Source organism: Dermacentor variabilis, chromosome 1, assembly GCF_050947875.1.
Source record: "Dermacentor variabilis isolate Ectoservices chromosome 1, ASM5094787v1, whole genome shotgun sequence".
Lineage (NCBI taxonomy): Eukaryota > Metazoa > Arthropoda > Arachnida > Ixodida > Ixodidae > Dermacentor > Dermacentor variabilis.
In genome coordinates, this window is record NC_134568.1 from 185,018,194 (window position 1) to 185,032,175 (window position 13,982).

The 13,982-nt window shown below is 46.8% G+C and overlaps 1 protein-coding gene across 3 annotated transcripts in view; it reads left to right on the forward strand.

Annotated features, from left to right (window-relative positions):
• The window catches only part of LOC142588953 (protein arginine N-methyltransferase 7-like), a 106,915-nt gene that overhangs the window by 84,790 nt on the left and 8,143 nt on the right, over positions 1-13,982 (forward strand). For all 3 annotated transcript variants that reach the window (XM_075700760.1, XM_075700758.1, XM_075700765.1), the window contains exon 13: positions 1,047-1,207. In XM_075700760.1, the coding sequence (XP_075556875.1) occupies positions 1,047-1,207 (161 nt within the window). The remainder of the gene's footprint in view (positions 1-1,046; positions 1,208-13,982) is intronic.

The window sequence follows — 13,982 nt, forward strand, 5'->3', positions numbered from 1 at the left end:
TCTATGGTAACAAGAATGCTACTGATGAGTCGAACTAGAAGTCATTGAAAGAGTTTTTCTCTCTCTCTCCCTCTCTATCACATTGTTTTAAGCCTCTCAATAAAAAAAAAAAATCAAGTGTCACATGATGGGATTGAACCTCTGCCCCCTAGCACAACAGTCTCATTAGCACGCATACTTCTCTCATGCTTCTCATCACATGGTACAAGCGAGAGCATTTTCTCCCATTCTTCTCTTGTGGGAGCTAGCGCTGTGAAACAATCTGTTAGACAACATTGCTACTGGATCGGCCCAAATTCTGCAGTCCTTTCCTCATAACAGGTAACGCTACCGAGACACTGTGTGACATTGTACCATCTTCGAGATCTGCCCAGATTGTAAGAAACACATAACATTTCTTCTTTGCCGGAGTTTAAAAAAAATTCATCACACCATTGCCAATGCTTTCATTGTCTGTCAGCAGCAGCTCCAGTGGTAAAACCTATGACAAACCAAACAGCTTTGGCTTGTCCATAGACAACATGCGACGTGCTGTTCCCAGGATTCATTGCTTTGTGTGTGCAAGTAAAAACAGGAAGACAGTGAAACAGGGAGGAATGCACCTTACCATTTCTTTCTTTTGGTTGAGTGAGATTTTCTCATCATTTCAATTGCACTCTTTTTGACGTTTCATGCGTTTCCAATGCAGTAGTGGCACTGAGACAAGGCACAGCCTTCGGATGCCTGCATTTTTTCTTGCCCCTTACCAAAGGGCAGAATTTCGGGGAGAAATCAGGTTTAACCCAATGTTCACAAAACTTGTGTAAGGTGTAAAAATTGGGAATTACCGGGCTTTACCCACAAACGAAGAATCTTACTTATATGCAATACTTGCAAGCAAAATAGACACTAATCAAGTGCAAAGTTGCTTGAAAGCAAGTTTGTGAGATGGAACCATTTACAGTTTTCCAGTTGCCTAGAACAGCTCATACAGAAATATGTGGGTTTCAAAACTAACAGCACAAACACTATCCTTATGGAGTATTTATTGAGTTAAACGTTTTCAGGACGCCCAGTTCGTCGCTGATGACCGTGTGGAGCCCCAACCACTGTGGGAATACCCATGCATGGCTATGACACAAGAGTTTACAATTGTCAAGCTTGACATTACAAAAGACCCTGAAACAACAGGCATGATATCATGTACTGGAGAGGTGCTGTTTGAAAGGTAAGAATCTATTGTGAACATTGTCTGCTGGGGACAGGTTAAGTGTAATGTTGCTCCACAGTTTTTGAAGGGCCTTTAGTTGTCACTTTCAAGAAGATTTTGTTGGGTTGACTGTGGTAGGAATTCAATTAAAAGGTCAACCCAGTCAAGTTTTGAAGCATAGCTACTCTAGTGCGTGTTCATATTACATGCACCCAAAAAACACATGTATGGTGTCCCACTTAGCATGCACAACATTTTGAATAGCAGTGAGGCTTTCTATACAGATAACACAACTGTATGTTGGGCAGATGTCTGAAGAAGCATCCAGTATTTGCTTTTTATTGTTGTTGTTTTTCTTAATTAAAGTGTAATCATTTGATTTACAGCCACTGTGTGAATACTATTAGGTTTTGCAAATAGGTAAATAAGACATTTTGAACAGTTTGCAATATGCTATCTTTTGCGTAGCTGTTCTTCCACAATTAAAGGTGCCAACTTTTTTTACAATTGGAGTAAAAATACAAAACTTTGTGTCAATCCCCACATCTCTCGTTAAAATGTAATGATATCGCCGCGACAACTTGGTCACATTCAAGTTGCGCGCCCTTCGTATTGGGCACTGTGCACGCCTACCGTGTTGTTGTTCAGCAACAGGCAGCAATCTTCGTGTCACGAGTAGCCGGTTAGACCAAGCTCGCATGCGCCACGCGCACGAGGTGTCATGCGAGAACAAAGAGGAAGACGGTTCGAGCCCAGTTTGAGAATGCGACTGCCGCGGATCTCTTCACGACCGCAGTGACTTTTACTTGTGGGCACAAGTACGCCCTTAATAAATATCGTTGTTTTATTAACATCGTTACATTTCTGGTGGAGGTGCGGGGTACGAGTCGAAGCCCCACGAATGGAAGTCAACGTAGCCCCGACCACCAGCCAGTCCATCCCGTGGAACTGACACCTGTACACCAGCGGACCAGCCGCCGTCTTCGAGGTGACTCGCCTGAATTCGGCCCTCTTTTCTTCATGCCAAGGGAAACTCGGACAACGGACGCCGCCACAATGACTAGCCAGGTAACACCGGCACAGCGGGTGGTAAGCCAACCTCGCAAGCCGCCAAAATTCCACGGCGACTCATTCGAAGACGTTGAAGACTGGTTGGAACTATTCGAGAGAGTGGCGAGCTTTAATGAATGGAATGAGAGACAGAAGCTCCGTAACATATATTTCGCTTTGAAGGACTTCGCAAAAACGTGGTATGAAAACCACGAACCCTCCTTGTCCTCTTGGGAGGAATTTCGACGACAACTGCTAGCAGCGTACGCCAGCATGCATCGGAAAGAAAAGGCGGAAATTGCTCTTCAACCTAGGAACCAACTCACAAACGAGAACGTGGCGATGTGCATCGAGGACATGTCCCGCCTGTTCAAGCGTGCTGATCCAAACATGAGTGAAGATAAGAAGCTGCGCCATCTCATGCGTGGAGTAAAGCAGGAACTCTTCGCAGTTCTCGTCCGCAACCCACCACACACGGTCACCGAGTTCAGATACGAAGCAACGACCATCGAAAAGACGCTCGAACAGCGGACTTGGCAATACAACCATGAGGCAAGCTGTGCACCTGCCCATGTCTTCTCTGGAGGCGTGCCAAACGACCTTGAAGCCCTGTGGGAGCTGGTCCAGTCAGTGATCAGGGAAGTGCTCAACAAGCTGCTGACACCTCAGGCTCCAACTGCACTATCTATCATCGACGTTGTCCGGGACGAACTGAGGCAGGTCATACGGGATCCAGACCGTGAGCCACAGCCGATGCGGCGCACCCCAACGTACGCCGACATACTCAGGCAAGCCGCAGTTCACAGTAGTGGAGCAGTTGCAACAACCGTTCCCTACCCGCCGACAGTACACAGTGCACCTCGTCTGCTGAAACCACCAGCTGCCTATCCGCCTTCAGCACGTAGTGCACCTCGTTTTGTGAAACAAAGGCCCCGAAAAAGTGACGTCTGGCGTGACCACGAGCACAGGCCTCTGTGTTTCCCCTGCGGAGAAGCGGGTCACCTGTATAGGTTCTGCCCATACCGTCAAGCTGGATTAAGGGGTTTTCCTTAAGCGCAATATGCCCCCGAAACGGTGAATGGCCAGCGGAGATCGAAGAATGCTTGTCGACGCGCCAAAGCCCCATTACTCCTCGCCAACATCAACAACGGTCACCGTCGCCCATGTGCTACCGATCGCCTAGCCCACGCGCGTCTCCAAGATTGTCTAGGCGTCGTTCACCAAGACCACACCAGGAAAACTGAAGCAAGCGACCTGTGGAGGTGAGGCTGCTGATTGAAAACCAGAGTTACGAAGATCCTCCAACGCGGTTCCAGTGCGGTGACGAGATAATTCCAGTATACAGGTGCAGGAACGAAACGATTACGTCAGATTTGCGGTTGATAATAGACGGATGCGAGCTGAATGCCTTAGTCGACACCGGCGCTGATTATTCGGTAGTAAGCTTCAAGATGGCGAAGCACCTGAAAACAGTTGTGACGCAGTGGCCTGGGCCGCAGATACGCACGGCAGGCTGTCATTACGCCCCTTGGCCGATGCACCTCAAGACTTATGATAAAAGGCTTTACTTACGTTTCTGACTTCTGGCCAGAATGTTCACAAGAACTTATATTGAGAATGGATTTTCTACAAGATAACGGTGCCATAATTAACCTACATAGGTCCAGTGTGTCTTTCTCGACAAAACAAGCTATACCTGTGGAAGAATCAGAGGAGTGACGTCTCGCTACACTGTGCGTCGTTGATGACGTAACTGTGCCACCACGCTGCAGTATAATGGTTCTTGTGGAGAATGAAAGATTTTCCGACCGCGAAGGCATAGCGGATGGAAACATAGAGCTCCTTTTCAACAAAGGTATTTGCGTGGCTCGGGGTCTTGTTCAGTTAAGCGATGGCCGTGCAAATGTTGCACTTACGAATTTCGGAAATGAATTCCAACACATTACACAAGAAACAGCTATTGCCTATTTCCACGAGTTCTGTGTAGTGACCGAATTATGCAGCCTAACTACAACGTCAACTGCCCTGCCAGGAACCTGCAGTGTCGATAGATCAATTACCGTCAACCCGAGACTCCCGTAAGCCCAAGAGAAACATACAAGTACATGCCCTGATAAAGGATTTTTCTGGCTGCTTCTCCACTTCCTCGAAGGTACGACGCACGTCTGTTGCAAAGTACAGAATCATAACAGAGAACACCACAAGACCGGTATGCCAGCACCCGTATAGAGTTTCACCAAAAGAAAGGGAGATCATCAAGAAGCAAGTAGAGAAGATGCTTTCAGATGACATTATTCAGCCTTCCAGCAGTCCATGGGCGTCTCCTGTAGTGCTCATTAAGAAAAAAAGATAACACACTTTGATTCTGCGTCGACTACTGTAAATTGAACAGCGTAACTAAGCAGGATGTATATCCCCTTTCGCGTATCGACGATACGTTCGATCGACTCCGATGTGCAAGTTTTTCTCCTCCCTGGATCTCAAGAGTGGATATTGGCAAATAGAGGTGGATGAGCGGGACCGTGAAAAGACAGCATTCGTAACCCCTGATGGCCTCTATGAATTTAAAGCGCTTCCATTCAGCCTCTGTTCTGCGCCTGCAACGTTCCAGTGAATGATGGACACTGTGCTCGCAGGATTGAAATGGCAGTCGTGCTTAGTGTATTTGGATGATGTGGTCATATTTTCCACCACATTTGACCAACATCTAGAGCGCCTGCAACTAGTACAAGGAGCTATCCGCGCATCAGACTTGACAATTAAGCCAGAAAAATGTTGATTCGGCTTCGATGAACTTCGGTTTCTTGGACACGTCATCAGTCCTGAAGGCGTTCGGCCAGATCCCGAAAAGACAGCAGCTGTTGCGAGGTTCCCGACACCCACAGAAAAAAAGTCAGTGCGACGTTTTTTGGGTTTATGCGCATACTACAGAAGATTTGTGAAAAACTGTTCAAAGATTGCTGAGCCCCTTACAATGCTAACAAGAGAAGATCAACCTTTCATGTGGGAAAACGAACAACAAGACGCCTTTGATGAGATAAGGAAACGCCTGCAAGCTTCTCCAATCCTTGCCCATTTTGATGAGACAGCCAACAGTGAAGTTCATACCGATGCAAGTAACGTCGACCTCGGTGCCATACTAGTACAGTGGAAGAACGGCGAGGAGAAAGTAATAGCTTATGCCAGCCGTAAGCTCTCGAAAGCAGAGGCAAACTACTCAGCGGCCGAGAAAGAGTGTCTTGCAGTCATTTGGGCAATACGTAAATTTCAGCCCTACCTCTATGGTAGACCATTCAGAGCAGTCAGTGATCACCATTCGCTTTGCTGGCTGGCGAATCTCAAGGATCCATCCGGACGACTAGCAAGATGGAGCCTTAGGCCTCAAGAGTATGATATTGTTACGTAGGAACTTATATATTGGAACTGATATTGTTACGTATTAACTGAGCATGTGTTGGCGGGCTAGTTGGTTAAGCATGATTACAAAGACGGCGCCGAATAAAACAACACACGAAGAAGGGGGACACGAGACAGCACGTAGGCGCACGAACAACTGAGTTGTTCGTGCGCCTACTTGCTGTCTCGTGTCCCCCTTCTTCGTGTGTTGTTTTATTCGGCGCCGTCTTTGTAATGATATTATTGTCGTATACCGATCCGGGAAGAAACACAGCGATGCTCACTGCTTGTCATGCGCACCTGTCGAGACTGCTGTGTCAGAAGAAGAGGATTTCCCGTTCCTTGGCATTGTTGACGCGTCACAAATCACTCAACAACAACGAGATGACCCAGACTTGCTTCCGCTTATACAGCGCCTGGAGGGACTCGACGTTCAACTCCCGGGTATTTTCTCTAGAGGACTATCCTCGTTCTGTATGCAAGGAAATGTCCTCTACAAGAGAAACTTTGAGAACAGCGAGAGAGAGAGAGAAACAACTTCATTTAGTCGCCTGCAGAACGACACCATGACTAAATGGCGCCGTGACGCGGGCCCTGACGTCTTCTCAGCGGATGGTCTCTACTTAACTCCAGCGCATGTTACTCCCGCGGTGGGTTGCCCTGAGGGGCAACGTTCCGTCTATTTCACTCGGCCTTTGTCTTTCAAGAGCCGCTGAGACCTGCTGGATGGCCCAGGTTTGGCTTTCGTGGTTGTAGCATTCCACTGCAGCCGTGAGTCGTGGCGGAATCGTACTTGTCGAAGCTTCATCGGGGAACTTGGTGCAATCCCATAGGATGTGCATCAGGGTGGCCCTCCCCCGCTGGCACACGCGGCACACATCACTCACATATAATTTCAGGTATAGATGAGTCATTAACACTGGGGTGGGTAAGGAACCAGTTTGCAACCGTCTGAACAGCACCGCCTCCGCTCGGCTCAATCCCGGGTGCGGGGGTGGGAAAGTCCTTCGAGCCAGGCGGTGGAACTGTGTAAGTTCATTGAACGTCGTCATGTGGTCCTTGGCACTACACCACGTTGGGCGGTTTTTACTTGTCGGTACGTACCCACAGCTATGCGAGAAGAAATTTTGCATGCGTGTCATGACGGTCTTTACTTGTACCCACAGCTATGCGAGAAGAAATTTTGCATGCGTGTCGTGATGAACCGACATCTGGACACATGGGCGTGAGCCGTACATTCGCCAGGATTTGTCTGAAATACTACTGGCCTAAGTTATTAGCATCAGTGCAGCACTATGTCAGAACTACTTTGACACTCGCACTAACTTGCGAGTGTCAAAGGCGCAAGACTCCATCCGTAAAACTGGCAGGCCTTCTCCAGCCATTAGAGCCACCAAAAGCCCCATTCCAACTAGTCGGTATAGACCTCCTTGGACCCTTCCCAACATCATCTTTAGGCAAAAAGTGGATAGTTGTGGCCACGGACTATCTGACCCGTTACGCAGAAACTGATTCCCTGTACAGTGCAACAGCTGTCGAAGTTGCAAAATTCTTTGTCAATGATATCGTGCTCAGGCATGCTTCCACAGTTGTTATTACCGATCGTGGAACAGCCTTTACTGCGGACCTAATGAAATGCTTGTTGCAAATGACACATACTGATCACAGGAGAACTACGGCGTATCACCCTCAGACAAACGGTTTAACTGAAAGCGTCAACAGAACGCTGACTGACATGCTTTCGATGTATGTCGACGTTGAACGTAGGCTGTGGGACGAAATTTTGCCGTACATCATCTTCGCATATAATACGGCCGCTCAAGAAACAACATGAGTCGCTCCCTTTGAACTTGTATTTGGCCGAGCAGTAACCACAACTTTGGCTGCTATGTTGCCGTTAGATGAAGAAAACAACTCATCTGACTTCGATGATTTCTTGCAAAGAGCCGAGGAGGCACGACAGATGGCAAGGTACCGAATACGCTGCCAACAACGCATCGACTCCAGCCGGTACAACGAGCGCCGTAGTGAAGCTCATTATCAGCCCGGTGACAAGGTGTGGGTATGGACCCCAGTGCGACGTCATGGACTGTCTGAAAAGCTTCTGCGCCGATACTTCGGCCCTTACGAAATACTTCGTCGTTTAAGCGACGTCACTTACGAAGTGAAATCCGCTGAACACGAGAGCCCAAGACTGCGTAACTCTGCGGAAGTTGTGCATGTTGTCCGCATAAAACCCTACCAGGAAAGGTCATGAACAAAAAAAAAAAAAAATGAGAGCCCACAGCAACCCGTACTTCCTCTCACGCATCGGGCCGATGCGGTAAGGAGGGGGATAATGCCGCCACAACTTGGTCACATTCAAGTTGCGTGCCCTTCGTATTGGACACTGTGCAAGCCCTACCGTGTTGTTCAGCAACAGGCAGCGATCTTCGTGGCACGGGTAGCCAGTTGGACCCAGCTCGCATGCGCCACGCGCACGAGGTGTCACGCAAGAAGAAAGAGGAAGACAGTTCGAGCCCAGTTTGAGAATGCGACTGCCGCGGATTTCTTCACGACCGCAGTGACTTTTACTTGTAGGCACAAGTTCGCCCTTAATAAATATTGTTGTTTTATTAACATCGTTACAATATGTTTACAGACAGTATATAGTTGTAATACATTTTTAAAGACACCAGCTTCAGTTTGCAGTACACAATGTTTTGTGCAACTATTTTTTCATGTTTAAAGGGGGACACAGGCCAAGATCCCCAGCTTTTGAGCCACTGCCTCCGATTTCAGTGAAAATTGGTCGTATTCTTTGTGGCATTCACGCAGTACTCTGGGCTAAGTATCATTGCTCTAGCTTAATTTTTAAAGCAATTATGACTCATACAATGTTAAAGGGTTGTGGTTGCTAACAAAATATATTGTTGCAAAATTATAGGGACACTGCGTCTTCCTTTGTGTTATTGCTTTTGAAGGAACGAACATATACATAATTGTGAGCCTATTTTTATATTTCAGGGTCTTTGTCTCTTTCTAAAAAAAAATTTTTTTTTTTTTTTGCAAGTGAGACCACTTCATACTGAAAAATTCAATTTTTTTCAGTATTAAGAAAAGCAAAATTCAGCAATGTGGCATCTCTGTTATATTCTGCACAAAAATTAACAAGAAATTTATCTAAAACTAAATATGCCTAAAATAGTATAGAAACAATAGGTTTTGCGAATAATGAACACCTTTTTCAGGAAGCGTAGCTACAGAAAATGGACCTGGAAAAGCCCTGATGGCAAAACAAGAAATGAAATTGATTTCATACTTTCTGCCGATCCCAGCAAAGTGAAGGATGTTGAAGTGTTGGTAGAGTAAAGTGCAGTGATCATAGGTTGGTAAGGGCTCAGATTCACCTCAATTTGAAGAGAGAAAGAGTAAAATTGGTCGGGAAGAAACAGGCCAACCTAGACACAGTAAGGGTAAAAGCAGACCAAGTCAGGCTGCTGTTTGCGAACAAATATGCAGCCTTAGAACAGAGAGATGAAGGTGACATAGAGGTAATAAATGAAACCATAACTAAGCTTGCTTCAGAGGCAGCAATTGAAGTGGGAGGTAAGGCACCAAGGCAACCTGTAGGCAAGCTCTCCCAAGTAACAAAGAACCTAATAAAGAAATGACAAAGAATGAAAGTGTCCAACTCAAGAGATAACATAGAATTCGTAGAACTGTCAAAATTGATCAACAAGGAGAAAATAAGAGATATTCGAAAATGTGAGAAAAACTGAGGAAGCCATAAAAAATGCACGCAGCATGAAATCGGTGAAACGGAAACATTGCATAGAACAAACCAAGATGTATGCACTTAAAGATAAATAGGGTAACATCATCTGCAATCTTGAATGTATAATAAATGTAGCAGAAGAATTCTATACTGACCTGAACAAATTCCAGAGGGGCCACGATACAGTTGCAGAGACTGTTTAAGCTTGGGCAAGTTGGTGCGACATTCTTTTTCCTACAGCGCAAAGGACAAGGACGAGACCCACTTGGTTGCTCAGTGGCTATGGTGTTGGGCTGCTGAGCACGAGGTCACGGAATCGAATCCCAGCCACGGCTGCCACATTTCGATGGGTGCAAAATGCGAAAACACCCGTGTACTTAGATTTAGGTGCACATTAAAGAACCCCAGGTGGTAGAAATTTCCGGAGTCCTCCACTACGGCGTGCCTCATAATCAGAAATTGGTTTTGGCATGTCAAACCCCGTAATTTAATTCCTTCTTTAACAAAGACGAGACAAGTGCACATAACACAGTGCTGTGTATTTGCACTCGTCTTGTCCTTGTCCTTTGTGCTGTAGGAAAAAGAACAGGTTGCAGAGACTCCTTTCATACCCAGTGATGAAGTTAGAAGGGCCTTGCAAGACATGAAACGAGGAAAAGTGGCAGGAAAAGATGGAATAACAGTCGATTTAATCAAAGATGGAGGAGACATAATACTTCAGAAACTGGCAGCTCTCTATGCGAAGTGTTTGTCGACTCCAAGGGTCGCATAGAACTGGAAGAATGCAAATATTGCAATAATTCCTAAAAAGGGAGATGTTAAAGAATTGAAAAATGATAGGCCCATTAGCTTACTCCCAGTATTATATAATATATTTACCAAGATAATTTCCTATAGAATAAGGGCAACACTGGACTTCAGTCAACCAGAGGAACAGGCTGGCTGCAGGAAGGGATACTCCACAATGGATCATATCCATCTCATTTATCAGGTAACTGAGAATTCTGCAGACTACAAGCAGCTTCTCTATGACTTTCATAGATTACGAAAACGCATTTGATTCAGTAGAGATGCCAGCAGTAATAGAGGCATTATGTAATCAAGGAGTACAAGTGGCACACATAAATATCTTGGAAAATATCTACAGAGATTCCACAGCTACCTTAATTCTAAACAAGAAAAGTAGGAAGATACCTATAAAGAAAGAGGTCAGATAAGGAGACACAATCTCTCTGATGTTATTCACTGCGTGCTTGGAAGAAGTATTCAAGCTATTAAACTGGGAAGGCTTAACAGTAAGAATCAATGGCAACTATCTCGGCAACCTTCGGTTTGCAGATGGCATTGTCCTGTTCAGCAACACTGGAGACGAGTTACAACAAATGATTGAGGACCTTAAAGGACCACCTACCAAGTCTGGACATTTTGAGCTGACAAGTGCTGAGCACACAATGCACGATAACGATCGTGTCTGCAAAGTATTACATCGTTACACGCCGCGGAAAGATCTGAAATTTCAAACCGAACGTCGTTTTCCCTTCTCGTGGCCGTGACGCTCCAAGCCGGAGCATGACATACACGTGCTAGTGCGCCTACGTACATGTGTTCGCGCTGTGACGTCAATCGTGGTGACACATGACTGAGAATTATTCAAGCCAACATCTGTTATTTGTGTAATATTGCTACGGCATGAGCCGGGTGAGAAGAGGAGGAAGACGTTAGCTGGCGCAGCCTCGGGACGCCATCTTTACTTCACCATCAACTTCATCCTTTAAATAAAGCCGGTTCAACATTAACCGTAACAGTTTTGTGATGGAGGTGCGGGGTACTTCGACCAAGACGACGGAGGTGCTGCAGCAAGTGCCACGCCGGAACCGACACTTCACTCGACTGTCTCCGACACCACTTGAGATCCCGATGTCCCACAGCGGCGACCAACAGCCTTCTCTTCCTGCTGCAGTGCGAACAACTGGCGCCTGGATGCATCAGATGGAACCCCACCCTTTCTCTGGAAAACTCGGCGAGGACGTGGAGGAATGGCTCACCCACTACAAGCGTGTGAGCAAGTACAACGGCTAGAACTCCACGGCTCAGCTCGACAATGTCGTTCTGTTCCTCACAGACACTGCGCTAGTGTGGTTCGAGAACCATGAAGATATGTTCACAACGTGGGATAGCTTCGTCACTGACCTCACAGAGTGCTTTGGCAATTCCACAATGAAAAGGAAGCGGGCGGAGAAGACATTGCTTCAGCGTGCTCAAGTTCCAGGTGAGACCTGTACTACGTACATAGAGGCGATCCTGAAGCTTTGCAAAACGGTCAATCCTCGAATGTCCGAAGAGGACAAAGTTTGTCACCTTCTCAAAGGCATAGCCAAGGATGTTTACAATAATTTAATCGGAAAGGAGAGTCTCACCTCGGTCGCCGACCTCATCAAGCATTGCCGCACATTTGAGGCCTCGAAGCTGCGCCGTATCAGACCAAAGTTCAGCAGGTTAGCGAATGTCACAACAGTGGCAAGCATTGACGATAATGACAACTACAGTTTTCAATTTGACCTTGTGGCAACCATAAGGCAAATTGTCCGCGAAGAACTTGAACGACACACCAAAGGGGCAGATGTCGGAACAGCTTGGTTGCGCTTCCAACCAACCTTATGAACATGCATCTGCTGTGTCCGCATTGTCTGCCATGTCAGGCGTTGCAGACTGTCGAGTCGATCAGCTGCGACAGCACCGATGTTCCTTTTCCGATGACATGACACACGATCAACGCACTCGTCGAACTACCACCACGAATCAGAATTCGGAATTCGTAACGTCCCAGGGTTGACCCCAAGGCTTACAACGTCAGTCGCGCATAGCCTGTGTGTTACAGCTGTGGCGCCTCAGGACACATTGCTCGTTTTTGTCGCCGGCGCCGACAGACAACAACATATGGCCCACCACCAGCTTGGCCTAATTTTGAATGTGGCAGTTATGACGACCGTTGGCCAACAGACCCTGATACTGCAAATACCACAGGCGCGCCACCCCGGAATACCTTCCGTCAATATAGTAGAAGGAGTGGCTCGCCAGCTTCAGACCACCGCCTGATGCCCCCAACCAGTCACCACTGCCGTAGGGAAACTAGCGGGCGTGGCCGATGAAGGTAAGGTCGCCGGACAGTCGGTGTCTGCGAAATACTCCTCTGCCTATTATGATGGTGAAGAACGAAGTGCGTGTGTTAATTGATAGTATACCTGCAACTGCATTAGTGGATACTGGTCTGCCGTTTCCGTCATGAGTGTGACTTTCAAAGAGAGGCTGGGTCAGAAAGTTATGTTCCCGTGGAATTATGGTGTGATATTTTGTAGTGTCAGTGGAGAGAGCCTAGTTCCCCTTGGTATTTGTGTTGCAAGTGTTTTATTCGGAGGAGAAGGTCTTAAAACAGAATTTCTCGTACTACCGCAGTGCACTCACGATGTGATTCTTGGGATTGACTTGCTTCAGGATTGTAGTGCAACCGTTAACTGTGGCACAGGCGAAATTACTTTGAATAGCACGCTTCTCGCCACTCTTGCCGACACATCCTTACCAGAGAAAAACTATCGTGTTGTTTCGAACGATTTGCTGCTACCGCCTTGGTCACTTTCACGTATCCCTGTCAATTTCCCTGCTGCCGAACTTTCATCGTTTGACGCGCAAGTCCAGCCACTTACGTCAAGCTGCGCAAAGAAAGATGTACTTGTATCACGCTCTCTCGTGAGAGTAGTGAATGGCGCCTGAAATTTGGGGGCTTTCAATTGTTCTTGCTTCCCTGCTGTTCTCCAGTGTGATATGAAGCTCGCTGAATTTGACGAGATTACTTACAGTTCCATTACAGTTCTAAGCGAGGAAGAGCAGTCTCATACTAGCGATCCCCACCAAAGCACTTCTGAATAGCAGATCCTACGGATGATCAACAAGGCGCTGCCCTCACATGAGCGCCACGCTCTTGCACAAGTTTTGTTGGCACATCTTTCTGTGTTCGATTTCACACAAGGCGACAAGTAGGCTTCACTCCTGTGTTCTCGTGCTCGCCACAGAATTTACACTGGATCTGCGCACCCCATTCGGCAAAAGCCTTACCGCGTTTCTTCAACAGAGAGGACTGTTATTGCTGAACAGATGAAAGATATACTATGGAAAAATGTTGTCCAAGAGTCCTCTAGTTCGTGGGCAGCACCCGTAATCTTAGTAAAGAAGAAGGATGGATCATGGCGGTTCTGCATTGATTACAGGAAACTGAATGCGGTCACCAAAAACAATGTGTATCCACTTCCTAGAATTGATGATGTCATCGATTGTCTACATTCCACTGCCTTCTTTTCACAACTGGATTTGCGATCGGGGTATTGGCAGATACCCATGCACCCAGACGATAAAGAGAAAACGGCCTTCATGACACCAGACGGTCTTTACGAATTTAACAGTGTGCTGCTCGCCCTTTGTAACACGCCAGCAACATTTGAACGATTCATGGACACTATCCTCCGAGGACTTAAATGGGAAATTTGTTTGTGCTACCTTGATGATGTGGTGATTTTTGGCAGCACATTCAGTGAGCGT